This window comes from Mobula hypostoma, chromosome 11 (assembly GCF_963921235.1).
Source record: "Mobula hypostoma chromosome 11, sMobHyp1.1, whole genome shotgun sequence".
Lineage (NCBI taxonomy): Eukaryota > Metazoa > Chordata > Chondrichthyes > Myliobatiformes > Myliobatidae > Mobula > Mobula hypostoma.
The window spans coordinates 92,468,792-92,481,662 of record NC_086107.1 but is presented as its reverse complement, the minus strand read 5'-3'; the positions used below and the strand labels follow the sequence as shown (position 1 = coordinate 92,481,662).

Genomic DNA, 12,871 nt, shown 5'->3' with positions numbered 1-12,871 from the left:
TGAGTTAAAGTCACTCCCAAAACTGCACAAAGTTTCTTAATGAAAACTATCAACCTTTAAAGTCAGGTCGAGCTTTGAATCTTTCCCCTCACCTTAAAGCTCCATTTGCGCTTGGCAGCTCACTCCCTCACACTGTCTTTTGCCTCCGGGGCATTGAAATAAAACTTCCAGGGCAATTCTTCATCATTATTTATTGGCTGTACACAAATCATTCGTGGAATGTTCTCCCGTTATATGTACACTTTACAAGATATGCAATAAAATAGTTCATCAGCTGTGGACTGAATAAGCAAAGAAACGCATCCCCTTTTACACTGTAATAGCTCGATACATGAGAAATGGTGACAGTGGTTATTAATATTCTTTATCAAACAGATAATATCTGATTTTTTTTATTGTTGACAGTTTCAACATTCGTGCATTTAGATACATTCACACTCTGAGCCCTTTTTGTGAGACACACCAAGGCGGGTGTGCCGGCACGCTGGTGGATAAGGCCAGCGAACAACTTGTTCTAAGTTTCGGCCCACACATCCACCTCCCAGACAGTCCGAGCACTTCTTGGAACTGCTGGCTGTATTTTTGTTTGAGTTTTGATCCACCTTGCCCCACAGCCCTCCCCGTTAATAAATATTTCTTTTCCCTTTTTTATTACAAAAAAAAATGTTGGCACTGATCGGATGATTCGCTAATGCCCCTAACCCCCTTCCTGCGCCCCTGAATGAATGAAAACGCAAGGCAGGCAGTTGGCGTGGAATGCGGGGGATGAAAGGTGGTTTTCCTCCTTGAACGGCCGACAGTCTCCTCCCCAGCAGGTCAGAGTGCTCGGGGGTGGGGTTCGCCTGCTGACACGGACACAGCGGGAATGAGAAGGCAACTTGAGGCATTGAACGCATTTTCTTTGTGGAGCTTTGTCACTGTGGGAGGGTGGGGTGGGTGGGGGTGCTGCGGCACATCTGACAAGTTGGCACATTGTTTCCTGCAGAGCAGACTCGACGGGCCGAGCGGCCGAATTCTGCTCCTATGTCACAGGTACTGGGGTGTGGGAGTCAGTCAGGTCACAGGCGAAAGATTTAGGGTCAAGTTCCCCGTGTAGCCGGATGTTGTGACCCCCTCCGCTTTCAGCAGAAATGGTCGGTCTTTCACCTGGGGAGAGCAAACCACGAGGGGCTCCGACGCTAGCCTCGGAATTGTTACTTGGTGCGAGGGGCGTGGGGGGGACTCTCTGTCGTGTGGGTGGGGACTGGAACCCGCAGCCCTGCGACAGAGGACCCTGCCAAGCGGGCACAGGTCAGCAGAGATTTCGGGGCAAAATCTCTAGGCGGAGAAACAAATCTCGCCACGGAGACAAAGAGCGCAGCCATTATTTGGCTGACTTTGGCACAGACGTGTTTCGGAATAGATTTGACACGGGACAACGTTGCCGCTAGACACGCACGATCGGGCTGGTGGAACCGGGGACCTTGGCACGGTAGAACTCATTTTTTTTGGCACTTCAAACAGCTGCGGCCTTGCGCATGGGAACCTCGGGTTGTGCCCTATCCAGGCGGAATTTTCAAAGGGATTCCGGCCTCACTTGTGAAGCGGCCTCGGCCCCATAAAACACGGGATCTCGGCTGCGTAGCTGCATATGGTACTTTCCTAAAGACATGGCCTTGTACGCGGCACCCCTGACGGACTGCGGTCGCTCGTTGAGTCTTGCACCTTACAGCGACGCTGCGGGAGCTCGCGTAAGGCGGATGCCCGTGGGAATGGGTTGAGCTCGGGGCAATGCTCCCTTTCCCAAGTAAATAAATAATCTTTCAGTTAGTTAGTAAGTAAGTAAGTAAGTAAATAAATAAATAAATAGGCATTACTGACGGTGAGTAGAAGGGAGCCGCGTAACTGGGGAGAGCGAATGCAGAAATGCGAGGTATGTCGAAGGTTTAAATTCAAGACGAGATTATTACCGAGTGACTTTGAGAACCTGTGTCTGTGCTGAAAAGGCAGTCTTCCAAAAGTGAATATCTGGTGCTGGCATTGGGATGGGACTCACTCTCTCTCTCTCTGTTACTCACACACGCAAAGCAAGGCGCACGTAGCAGTCATTTAGAGTTTTGTCACTTACCTACAGGAAAGATATCAATAAGATTGAACGAGTGAGTACAGGGAAGATTTACGAGGATGTTGCCGGGACTCGAGGACCTGAGAGGCTGAATAGCTTTGGACTTTATTCTCTGGAGCGCAGGAGAATGAGGGGAGATTTGATAAAGCTACATAAAATTGTGACAGGCTTTTTTCCACTGAGGTTGGGTAAGACCGGAACTAGAGGTCATAGTTTAACAGAAAAAGGTGAAATGTTTAAGGGAACACTCAGAGGAAGTGGCCGCAGGTTTAATTGCAGCATTTCAAAGTGTGGATGAGGACATGGATGGGGGTTATGGAGAGCTAAGGCGCAGGTGCAGGGGGACGGGACTAGATGGGCCGAGGGGCCTTTTCTGTGCGGGAATGCCCCAGGCACAGAACAGATATACACACGCGTGCAGGCACAGCAGACATGTCTGCAGGTATGTGCAAACCACACAGCAGACGTGCGCATGGATGCCAGCTCACCCACAAGTGTACGTGCCCTGGCCTGTCAGGCTGACGGTGACTTGTGACATTAACTCCGCACACTCCCAAACTGAGGCCACTTCGTGGAGATAAATTAAAACAGCAAATGCATTGCAACGTGTGAAATTTCAGCATCTTCACGCTGGCATTTCCATTTATCCGCTTTTTCACTAAAGGTGGTATGTCTGCATGGAAGGAGCTGTAACGCTTGTCAAAAACGTCTTGGACAGGTACAGGCGTTGGATAGGTTTAGAAGGTTTTGGGGCAAATGGGACCAATTCGGATGGGACCTCTCGGTCAGCATTGACTGGTTGGGCTGAAGGGCCTGTTTCTATGACTGAAACCAGAGACTGCTAGGTGAACAGAAAATTCTGGAAACACTCAACAGATCAGGCAGTGTCCGTGGAGGGAGAAACAGTTAACGTTTCAAACCTTTCACTGGAACAGTCACTCTCCACAGAGGCTGCCTGACCTTTTCCCTCTTTTTTTTTGGCTTTACTTCAGAACTCCCTACAAGGTTTGGCCTGGCTTCCAAATTTTTACCACCAGCAATATAACTAATGTTTGCAGTAAGTCAGTAAGTCTTCTTGTGACATTAAAGCTAAAACACGCTTCCCAATTGCGATCTGCTTTCTGAAATACTATCAACCATCCGTGACAGGCACCATCTGGATGGGCTGAATGGCCTATTTTTGGTAACTGATGTCTGCTGTCTCAAAACATCTCAGGTGTCCACTCTAGCAGTAGTCAAGCTAATGAGTTTAAGGACAGCTTCTATATCACAGACCTCTTGTACACTAAAGATGAGTTCTTGGTCTCACAATCTACCTTGTTGTGGCCTTTACACCTTGTTGTCTACCTGCACTGCACTTTCTCTGTAATTGCGACACTACATAATGCATTCTGGTTTTTGATTTACTACCTCGATGTTCTCATGTATGGAATGGTCACACAAATAATCATAATAAATGGCGGTGCAGGCTCGAAGGGCCAAATGGCCTTCTCCTGCACCTATTTTCTATGTTTCTATGTTTCTAAATGAAAGCTTTTTACTGAATCTCTGTGCAGGTAACAACAACGAACCTATTCTAACCCACGAGTGTCTCACTAACTCTGTACTGCCATGTTGTTCCCTGGGCCGCTGGCAACCAATTTCAATGGTCCAAGGGACTCCAGAAGTCTGACCACAGAAATTTGAGCCACCAGGCTAATGTAGAACTGAGGGAGCATTGTACTGTTGGAGATCGCCCCCCTTTTAATGAGACTTAAACTCCCTAGCCAGTCTAATAGATGCCAGGACACTAATTGGAAGGAGAACCAGGGATTACCCCCAATGCTGCGCTCCACCTAGGTAAGGCAGGCTCTCTGGTTTTAGTCACACAGCACAGAAACAGGCCCATCAGCCCAACTGGTCTGTGCTATCCAAGAGGTCCCATCTGAACTAGTCACATTTGACATCATTTGGCCCATAACCTTCTAAGCCTTTCCTACCCATGTAACTGTCGTACAATGTTCTGAAAGTTGTTTCTGTACCTGTCTTAACCACTTCCTCTGGCAACTCATTCCACATACATACTATCTCTGGTGTGTAAAAAAAAGTTTCCCCTCAATTTTCTACTAAGTCTCTCCCCTCTCACCTTAAACCTATGCCCCCTAGTTCTTCAATCCCCAACCCTGCAAACAAGAGTGTGCAGAGCCCCTCTCAACATTATGCCTCACAGTCCCCTGCACTCCAAGGGAATAAAACCTTTGCTTGTTCCACCTCTTCCTGTAACTCAGTCCCTCAAGTCCTGGCAACATTCACAAAACTTTTCTGCATTCTTTCCAGTTTGATATCGCACGTGTGCATACACAGAGAGCAGATTCCTTCTGCCTGTATTCCAGCACATATAGTATCAGGTACACAGATACATATCAACCCACACACGTGTAGGCAGCCTCACGTAGATATACACATATACTTGCACATGTGCACGGATTTGCACATTGGCACACTCATACTTCTGTTCACATTTGTGAACACACACATGCATCTTGCACACTGTACAAACCTGTAAATTCTACCATTCTCTCACACACTGCAAATCTGTACACCCACACTCTCACATTCACACTCACCGACACATACACACACACTCTTACGCACTCAGACAGACAGACATACACACACACACACATGGAAGGAGATTATCTCTGTATCCAGCAACTGGGAAGAAAGGGATTAGTGACGATCCCATTGAGAGCTACAGGGTGCCAATATGCAGCTGACATTGCCAGTCAAATCCAGCCTCCCACATGGAAACCTTCAAAAATTTGTGTTAGAACGCCTTGCATTTCTGTTTTTTTTTGTGGGACTCTCTCCAAATCACACACCTTCCACTCCTCCAGCCCTGGCACGACAGGTCACGAGATGTGCCCGTCACCAGAAGATTTACTGAAGTACCTTCAGTGAAAAAAAATGATGTTACTTCAATTAACCCTCAGCAGGACTGAGGAAGAGCTCAATGCACACCCACGAAAGACCAAACTTGCACCTTTGCAGGGTTAAACACAACATGGCAAATGAAATCAAAGCGATGCCCGCTAGAGATGGCTCATCAGAACGCACCACCACCACACACCATGCAGTTCTGGTCTCCGTAAACAGCGTACAGCTTTCAATCCTTTTAAATGCTCTTTTAAGAATTTAAATGTAAAATCAAATTGGCGTTGGCCTGTGTGAGGGAGCACACAGGAATTCTATTAGTGCACCGTTAGCATCACTGTCCTTGTGAGGGAGATGGGAGCCTTTGTTTATACTCATTCCGATAAACCTTCATCATCAATACTCAATGTATAATCATCGCCCATCTTCTGTTACCCCAAGTGTGCTCCCCACACCCCACCCCCAAAATGGGCACAGCAGACACGCAAAACATGGCCCTCCCACACCTTCTCACCCACTCGACCCTTACTCCTGAGCCTTGATTAATGATTGGGTTGTATAACGGGTGAAGATGCTCACACTGGAGGCTGGAGGTTGAAGAAGACCTGGGGTTAGAGGACTGTGTGGGTGGATGGCAGGAGGAAAAAATGGGGCCTGGCTTGCGCTTGCTATGTTCTGTTTTGTTGTGTTCAGGGTCGTTCTCCTGAGCTTTGTGGGTGGGCTACGTTGGCACCGGAATGTGTGGCGACACTTGTGGGCTGCCCCCAGCACATCCTTGGGTTGCGTTAGTTGTTAATGCAAATGTTTCGATGTACGTGTGATAAATCAATGTGAATTTGAGAACAGATATCATGTCTTTGGACACAGATGTCGAGATTGGATGGGTGGGGCAGGGAGGGTAAGGGGACAAAGGGGGGGGAGGGTCACACTTCTATCCAAATGGAAGACAATTTAATATCACCTGCAGTGCAATGGGCACCCCCTCGTGGACAGGTTGCAGTTGGTACAATGCCAGGACTTTTGTCCTTCATTCCCAGATGGGGTGAGAATTGGTGGGAGAGGGAACGTCAATGGGAATTGCTCTACCTACCATGGCAGGATCGCACACTATGACCACATTTCACCTTGCTAACCCGTTATCCCTGCTGTCATGGTACGTCATATCTGCAGGGCCCACCTCGCCTTCAGTGTGGACAAACCCCTCATGCTAGAAGGCAACTCCCTAATACAGAGAGTGTTTCCCTCCTTGGGGAGCCAAATTGACTCCCACCTCCGTGCTCAATTTGAAAGGGGCTGTCACCTTGTTCCTGCTCAGCATTTGGGCAATAGAGGAGCTGAACGACAGGTACGAAGTGGATTTTGACCAAGAAGTCTTTAAAATAATGAAGGCATTGAACAAGAGGCAGGACAACACTAAATAAGTTGGGGGCAGCACAGCCAGGAGAACGACTGCCTCCTATGTTTAGTAAGCTGGTTTTACCCCCGACTGTGGCTGCTGAGCATGCAGAGTTTGCACATTCTTCCCCTGACTGCCTGGCTTTCCCCTGGGCGTTCCGGTTTCCTCCCACACCCGAAATAAGTGCTGGTGGGCTGATCGGGTGCTGCGCGTTACCCTCCTGGTGTGTAGATGTGTGTTGGAGGAGTTCAGTGGGATTGATGTCTGATGTGAGTGTGGGCTTGGTCTCTGTGAGCTTCAGAAGCGGAGGCCGGGGGTGGTGGCAGCAATCTGGTTCAAAAGTCACATGATGTATTCTCAGAAGTACTTGTGCGGTTCGTTAGAAAGGAGCCAACTTAGGACAATAACTTTGCTTTCAGTAAATGGGAAATGACCTGCAATGTTTCCCTAGCTCCCACAGAAATACTGATTGCCATTGGTTGGTTTACCAGGACACACACAATGCTGGAGCAACTTAGCAGGTCAGGCAGCATCTATGGAGGGGAATAAACATTGGATGTTTTGGGAAGGGTCTGGGCCTGAAATGTCAACTGTTCATTCCCCTCCACAGTTTCTGCCTAACCCGCTGTGTTCCTCCTGCATTTTGAATGTGTTGCTCTGGATTTCCAGCATCTGCAGAATCTCTTGTGTTTATGGTCTACCTGAAGGTCTAAGCTTCAACTCTTCATGGAGGCATCAGTCATCACCTCAATCCGAGAGTTCAGTGTCCAGACGTTGGTAACCGCATCCTCTCAATAACACCTGCCTAATACCTCCAGTCCCAGGGCTGTGAGTGGGAAGGAGCTTCAAACCTAACCCACACTCCCATTCAGCAGGAGAAGCAAATTGATTCTTACAATGCTGGGTTTGATCTCTTAGCATTGCATTGGGCTTCTCCTGAAATCACCGTCCTCACCCTCTCTTCAGTAGTGGTGGGGTCATGGGACTGTGATCAAGGGTAGGAGGCTGGAATACTCCTCTCCACTTTCCCTCTACGGTCCCTTCAGTAGGCACGTCACACCAAATATTCTCCAGACATTGGGGGATGCTCATGTCTTAGTCTTGCCTTTGGACAAAGTGCTCTCTCCTCCCACCTACATGGGTGGGGGTTCGCCTCCTTTAGGTGGCGGGGCCATGGCCCGTGAGCCCTATTGCCTCAATACCATCTACCTGACAGGAGACGGATTAACTCCTGCTCACCACTCATCCCTTGTATTGTCCACCTGGAGAGTAGCAGGTGAGACAGGAGAGGCGCACCTGGACTACAGGTAGCATCGCATACCCTGCTTGCTGGAATTGGGTGTGGCGGGGGGGAGGTTGGTGAGTTGGGAGTTCAGAGTGGTTGGGGAGGGGAAGTGAATTGCTTACAGAAACATTCTCACTGAACCCTGGGATGCCCCGCTCTCAACCATACACTGAACCTGAGTGGGACACTCCCTAGCACCACACAGCAGAACTTGGGACCTCGTCTGTGAACAGACCGCAAGACATTCCCTAACTTCTGAATATCTGGGATAGGTGCCTCGAGGGTCTCTAACTCCCCCAGTTTCAGGGAATGTGTTTGTGTGCACTAGTGTGTATGTGTGCGCGTGTACCTGAGCACTGATGCAAGTGTGACACAGTGAATGGCAGAGTGTGTGTGTGTGAATAATGAGTGTGAGCGTGTCAGCGCCAGTGTAAGCATTCTGTATGGATGCATCATGGCTTGTTACAGCTCTGCAAACGACCACAAGAAACTGCAGAATTGCGGGCATACCTCAGCACATCATGAAAAACAGCTTTCCTTCTGGCTACACTTCTCGCTTCCTTAGTAAAGCAGACAGTATCATCAAAGATCCAACCCACCCCAGACATTCTCATTTCTCCCCTCTCCCATCAGGCAGAAGATACAGAAACCTGAAATCTCGTACCTTCAGGCTGAAGAACAGTTTCTATCCCACTGTTATTAGACTCCAGAATGGACATCTTGTGTGATAAGATAGACCTTGGCCTCACAATCTACCTCATTGTGATCTTGCACTTTATCATTTACCTGCATTCCACTTTTTTTCGGAGGCTTCTACACTTAATTCTACATTGTTATTGTCTCGCCTTGTTGTAGTTCAATGCACCATGTAATGATCTGATCTGTATGAACAGCATGCAAGACAAGCTTTTCACTGTATCTCAGTACCTGTGATAATAATAAACCAATAGCAACGTACAGCTGTGTGTACACCAGCAGCCCCTGAGCTGGGCACCCTATACGTCTCCCCTTTGATTCCCGCAAGCCACTGGGCATGGCAGTGTTTTAAAGTGTTATGACAAACACCATTAATGTCAATGTTTACCCTTTTCTCATCATTTCACCTCATTTCCAGTCGCTTATTTTTAAACAGTGCCCCCGCCTGGTTCTAGATTCTGCCACAAGTGGAAGCACCCTCTCCATACTGACCCTGTTGAGATCACTTAGGTTCTTGTTCCTTAGTCAAGCCACCTGTCAAATATAAGCCCAGCCTGTTGAAACTTGCGTTGCAACACAACTGTCCATTCCTGGCAGCAGTCCTTAAGACCTAGGAGCAGAAATAGGGCATTCAGCCCATTGAATCTGCTCAGCTGTTTCATCATCCCCATTCTCCTGCCTTCTCTCCCGTAACCTTTGACATCCTTACTAATCAAGAACCTATCAACCTCCACTTTAAATATACCCAATGACTTGGCCTCCACAGCTGTCTGTGGCAATGAATTCCATACATTCACCATCCTCTGGCTATGAAATTCCTCCTCATCTCTGTTCTAAAGGGATGTCCTGGTATTCTGAGGCTGTGCCCTCTGGTTCTAGACTCCCCCACTATAAGAAACATCCACTCCACTTTATCTAGGCCATTCAATATATGATAGGTTTCAATAAGATCCCCCATCTTTCTTCTCAACTCCAGTGAGAACAGACCGAGAGCCATCAAATGCCCCTCACCTGTTAACCCTTTTATTCCCGGGACCATTCTTGTGAACCTACCCTGGAAAACTCTCCACTTCTCAGTCTCTTAAATATAAGCCCAGACTGTCTAAGCTTTCCTGGTAATAAAACTGCTCATTCCCACCATCAGTCCAATGAACCTTCTGAACTGTTTCTGATGAATTCACCTCCTCCCTCAAATAAAGACACAGACATTGTATACACTTCCTCCAAATGTGTTCTCACCAAGACCCCACATAGCTTAAGTATAACCTCCCCTTTTATTTCGCATTTCTCTCACAAGTAACAAATAAATGCTCTGTATGTTTTCTGAAGTACTAGCTAGCTGTACCTGCAGACTAGCCTTTCCCCCTTTCCCAGCCTCAACATGAAACATTAACTGTTTTCTTTCCACAGGTGCTGCCCATCTGGGCAGGTTCTTCCTCCATTGCTGCACTGGTTCATTTTGATTCCCCTGCACCATCTCACTCTTTACATAATCTGCTTTTTTTCCCCTTCTTCGCTCCTGCCAAAATGAATAATTTCACATTTTCCCACTTATCAGAACTTTACCACTTCACCCTCTCGGGGCCCTGAAAGCTCCTGGCTCTCATCTATATCATTGCATTATTAACAAATGTAACCAGGATTCTGATAAAAATTTTGTGAAACTGAGGTCTCAGGACCCAGCCCAGTGGCAAAGTACTTGTCTCACCTGGGCATTAAAAGTATTCATACCAGCTCTGTTTCCTGTCCGTCTCCATCAGTCTGTAACATTCCTCCAACATCAGCTTTCATTTCCCTTGATGACCTTTGAGGTGGCCCTGTATCAAACACCTCTGGATTACATAACCTTACCAGTTCCCCTTTACGCACAATACCTTACCCAAATGTCTTGATATATACACATCCACGTTTGCGGGAGTGTTCATGTATGATCGTGCGCGCGTTTGTGTGTGTGTGTGTGTGTGTGTGTGTATGTATGCGTGCGCGTGTGTGTGAGAACTTCGGAATGCATGTTTATGTGCCTGTATATATATATATTTGTGTGTGTGTGTGTGTGTGTATATATACACAAATATGTGTGTATAAGTGCATAAGTGTGCGAGAGGTAATCCTGTGTGCATACATATACAGGTTGTTGCAATTTTCCAGTGAGGAACGCTGGGTCTGATGAGTTTTTGATCCTTTTGTGGGTGGCTGAACAGGGAGCAGGCGATAGACTGGGTGGGTGGGAGGAAAGTGAGGCAAAATGCTTTCTTTGAGCCCTGGAAATTGGCAGGAGGAGAGATGAGATTGCCCAGGCACTGAGAACTGGCGGATAAAAGAAACCTGCACTTCTTTGCAGTTATAAAGGAGACGGAGGAGAATCTTCGGGTCCCTCACCATTACAGTGCAATGATTGGTCTGTACGGCGGTAAGCGTCTGACACCCCCTTCAGCGCATGACGTTGAAATCCCTGCTGCTGATCAGAGGGGGGCGCTGGTGTTGGGAGTCTTTGCAGCAACTACTGTATGCAAGAGTTGACTTCGTACATTCACCATCCTTCCAGTGGAACTGGTTTCCAAAGGGATTGGATGGGGTTGAGGTTGGGAAGGGTAGCAGTTGGTTCGGGAAAGGAAAGTGTAGAGGTGGGATGGACTTGATGGAATACTGGGTGAATGGGTTGGGGGAATGATGGTGGTGGTGGGGTGGTAGTTTGGAAAGAGGGGTTGTTGGGGAGTTGGGAAGGCTGTTGGGGTGGTGGAAGGGTAGGGAGTGTATAGGAAGTGTGGGATGGGTGGGTTAGGACGGCAGGGGGATAGTGGTGAGGTTGGGAGTGTGTGGGAGGATATTGAGTTGGATTGGGAAGGGAGTTGGGGGATTGGAGATGGGTTTGATTTGATAGAATCAGGGAAGGGATTGGAGGGGTTGAGAGAATGGGGAGTGATTGGAGGTATTGGGAGTGGGGCAAGGGTTGAGTTGCCAGAATGGGGAGGGTTTCGGGGTTAGGTTGGGGGATTGGATCGGGCTGGGTTGCAGAGAAGGAGGAGAGATTAGGAGAGTGTGGGGACTGAGGATGGACTTGAGTTGAGTTGGGAGAATGGGGGAGGGATTGTGGGGGGTCTAGAGATGGCTTTGGCTTGGGCTGGGAGAGTTGGGGTGGGATTGAGGGTTGGTTTTGATTATTTGAAGAGTGGAGAAAGGAGCTTAGGATGTTTCAGAGTAGGAGGAGAGAATTGGGGGAGAGGGAGAATGTGGGGTCTGGCAATGGGTTTCGGTTGGGTTGGTGGTCTTGGGAAAGTGGGGCGAGAGCTTGGGGAATGGTTTCATTTGGGTTGGGGTAGGGAGAGTGGGGAAAACATTTGGGCTGGGAGGGTTGGGTTTGGATTGGGCGGGTGTGGGGACTGAAGATGGGTTTTGATTTTATTGGGAGAATGGGGAGGGACTGAAGGTTGGTTTGTGTTGGCTTGAGTGGGGTAAGGATTTGGGGGGTGTGGGGAACTGGGCGTGGGTTTTGTTTGCGTTGTGAGAATGGGGAGGAACTGAAATTTGGTTTATGTTGGGCTGGGAGACTGAGAGAGCGGGGCAAAGGATTAAAGCAGGATTTGGGTTGGATTTGGTGATGGGAGGAGAAATTACTGCTGGGGTTGGGAGGGGAGCCCACGTGTAGCAGCCCCACACCCAGGGATCACCTCTCAAGGAGCTGCTTCAAGGCCCGTTCAATGTTCATGCGGTGCCCGACACGGGTAACTCCCAGGTCCACGTAGTCCTCCTTCTGTAGCGAGGGCAGGTGGCTGCCGTCAATCTCATTGTCCAGGAAATGCTCCTTGTGTTCGCCGAGGTGTAGGTACTCCAGCCAATCGGCCACATCGAACTTGCTCCAGAAGGCCAGAGGCTTGGCAGCGAAGGGCTTGTCCGGGGGTACAGGAGGGGGCGACTGGAACCCTGCGGCTGGCGAGTGGGCTCGGCTGCTCGGCGGGAAACTGGCGTAGCTGTTGCCCCCCGAGGCGGGGGCGCTGTGGGCATCATAGGCTACCGGTGGCGGGGGTGCTCCCACAGCCGAGGGCAGGATGGGCAGGGAGGAGGGGCGGGGGGTGGCAGGGCCAGTCCGCGGCTCAGCTGGCGACATGGAGGGGCTGGGGGCCCTGCGTAGCACCGGCTTGATGTCGAACTCCACCGTCTTGGGGGGCCTGGGCCCGGACAGGGGATTCTGGGGCCAGTTCTGGAAGGTGCTGCTCACTGGAGGCTTCTGTGCAGCTGCACCCAGGGTGGGGTCATCCGAGAACCTGGCAGAGGGAGGGGAAAAGTCCATGAGTGAGCTGTGCTCTCCTCCTAATGCCCAGTACCCTTCTCTCCTACACCCAACCATAGCCAATGCCCAACATCCATTGTCCTCCTCCCTAGCCAACACTTAACCTCCTTCCCTGCTCCCATCACCCAAGCCTGCACTCCCTCCCCAATACTGAATGCTCACTGTCCTCCTCTCAGCTCAAAGCCCAAT

General features: G+C 49.2%; 1 protein-coding gene across 6 annotated transcripts in view; it reads right to left on the bottom strand.

The window, feature by feature from the left end:
- Nucleotides 1–1,904: 1,904 nt before the first annotated feature.
- shank1 (SH3 and multiple ankyrin repeat domains 1) overlaps nucleotides 1,905–12,871 on the bottom strand; it is a 281,534-nt gene continuing 270,567 nt past the window's right edge. For all 6 annotated transcript variants that reach the window (XM_063062528.1, XM_063062527.1, XM_063062526.1 and 3 more), the window contains one exon: nucleotides 1,905–12,656. In XM_063062528.1, the coding sequence (XP_062918598.1) occupies nucleotides 12,059–12,656 (598 nt within the window). In that variant the 3' untranslated portion in view covers nucleotides 1,905–12,058. The remainder of the gene's footprint in view (nucleotides 12,657–12,871) is intronic.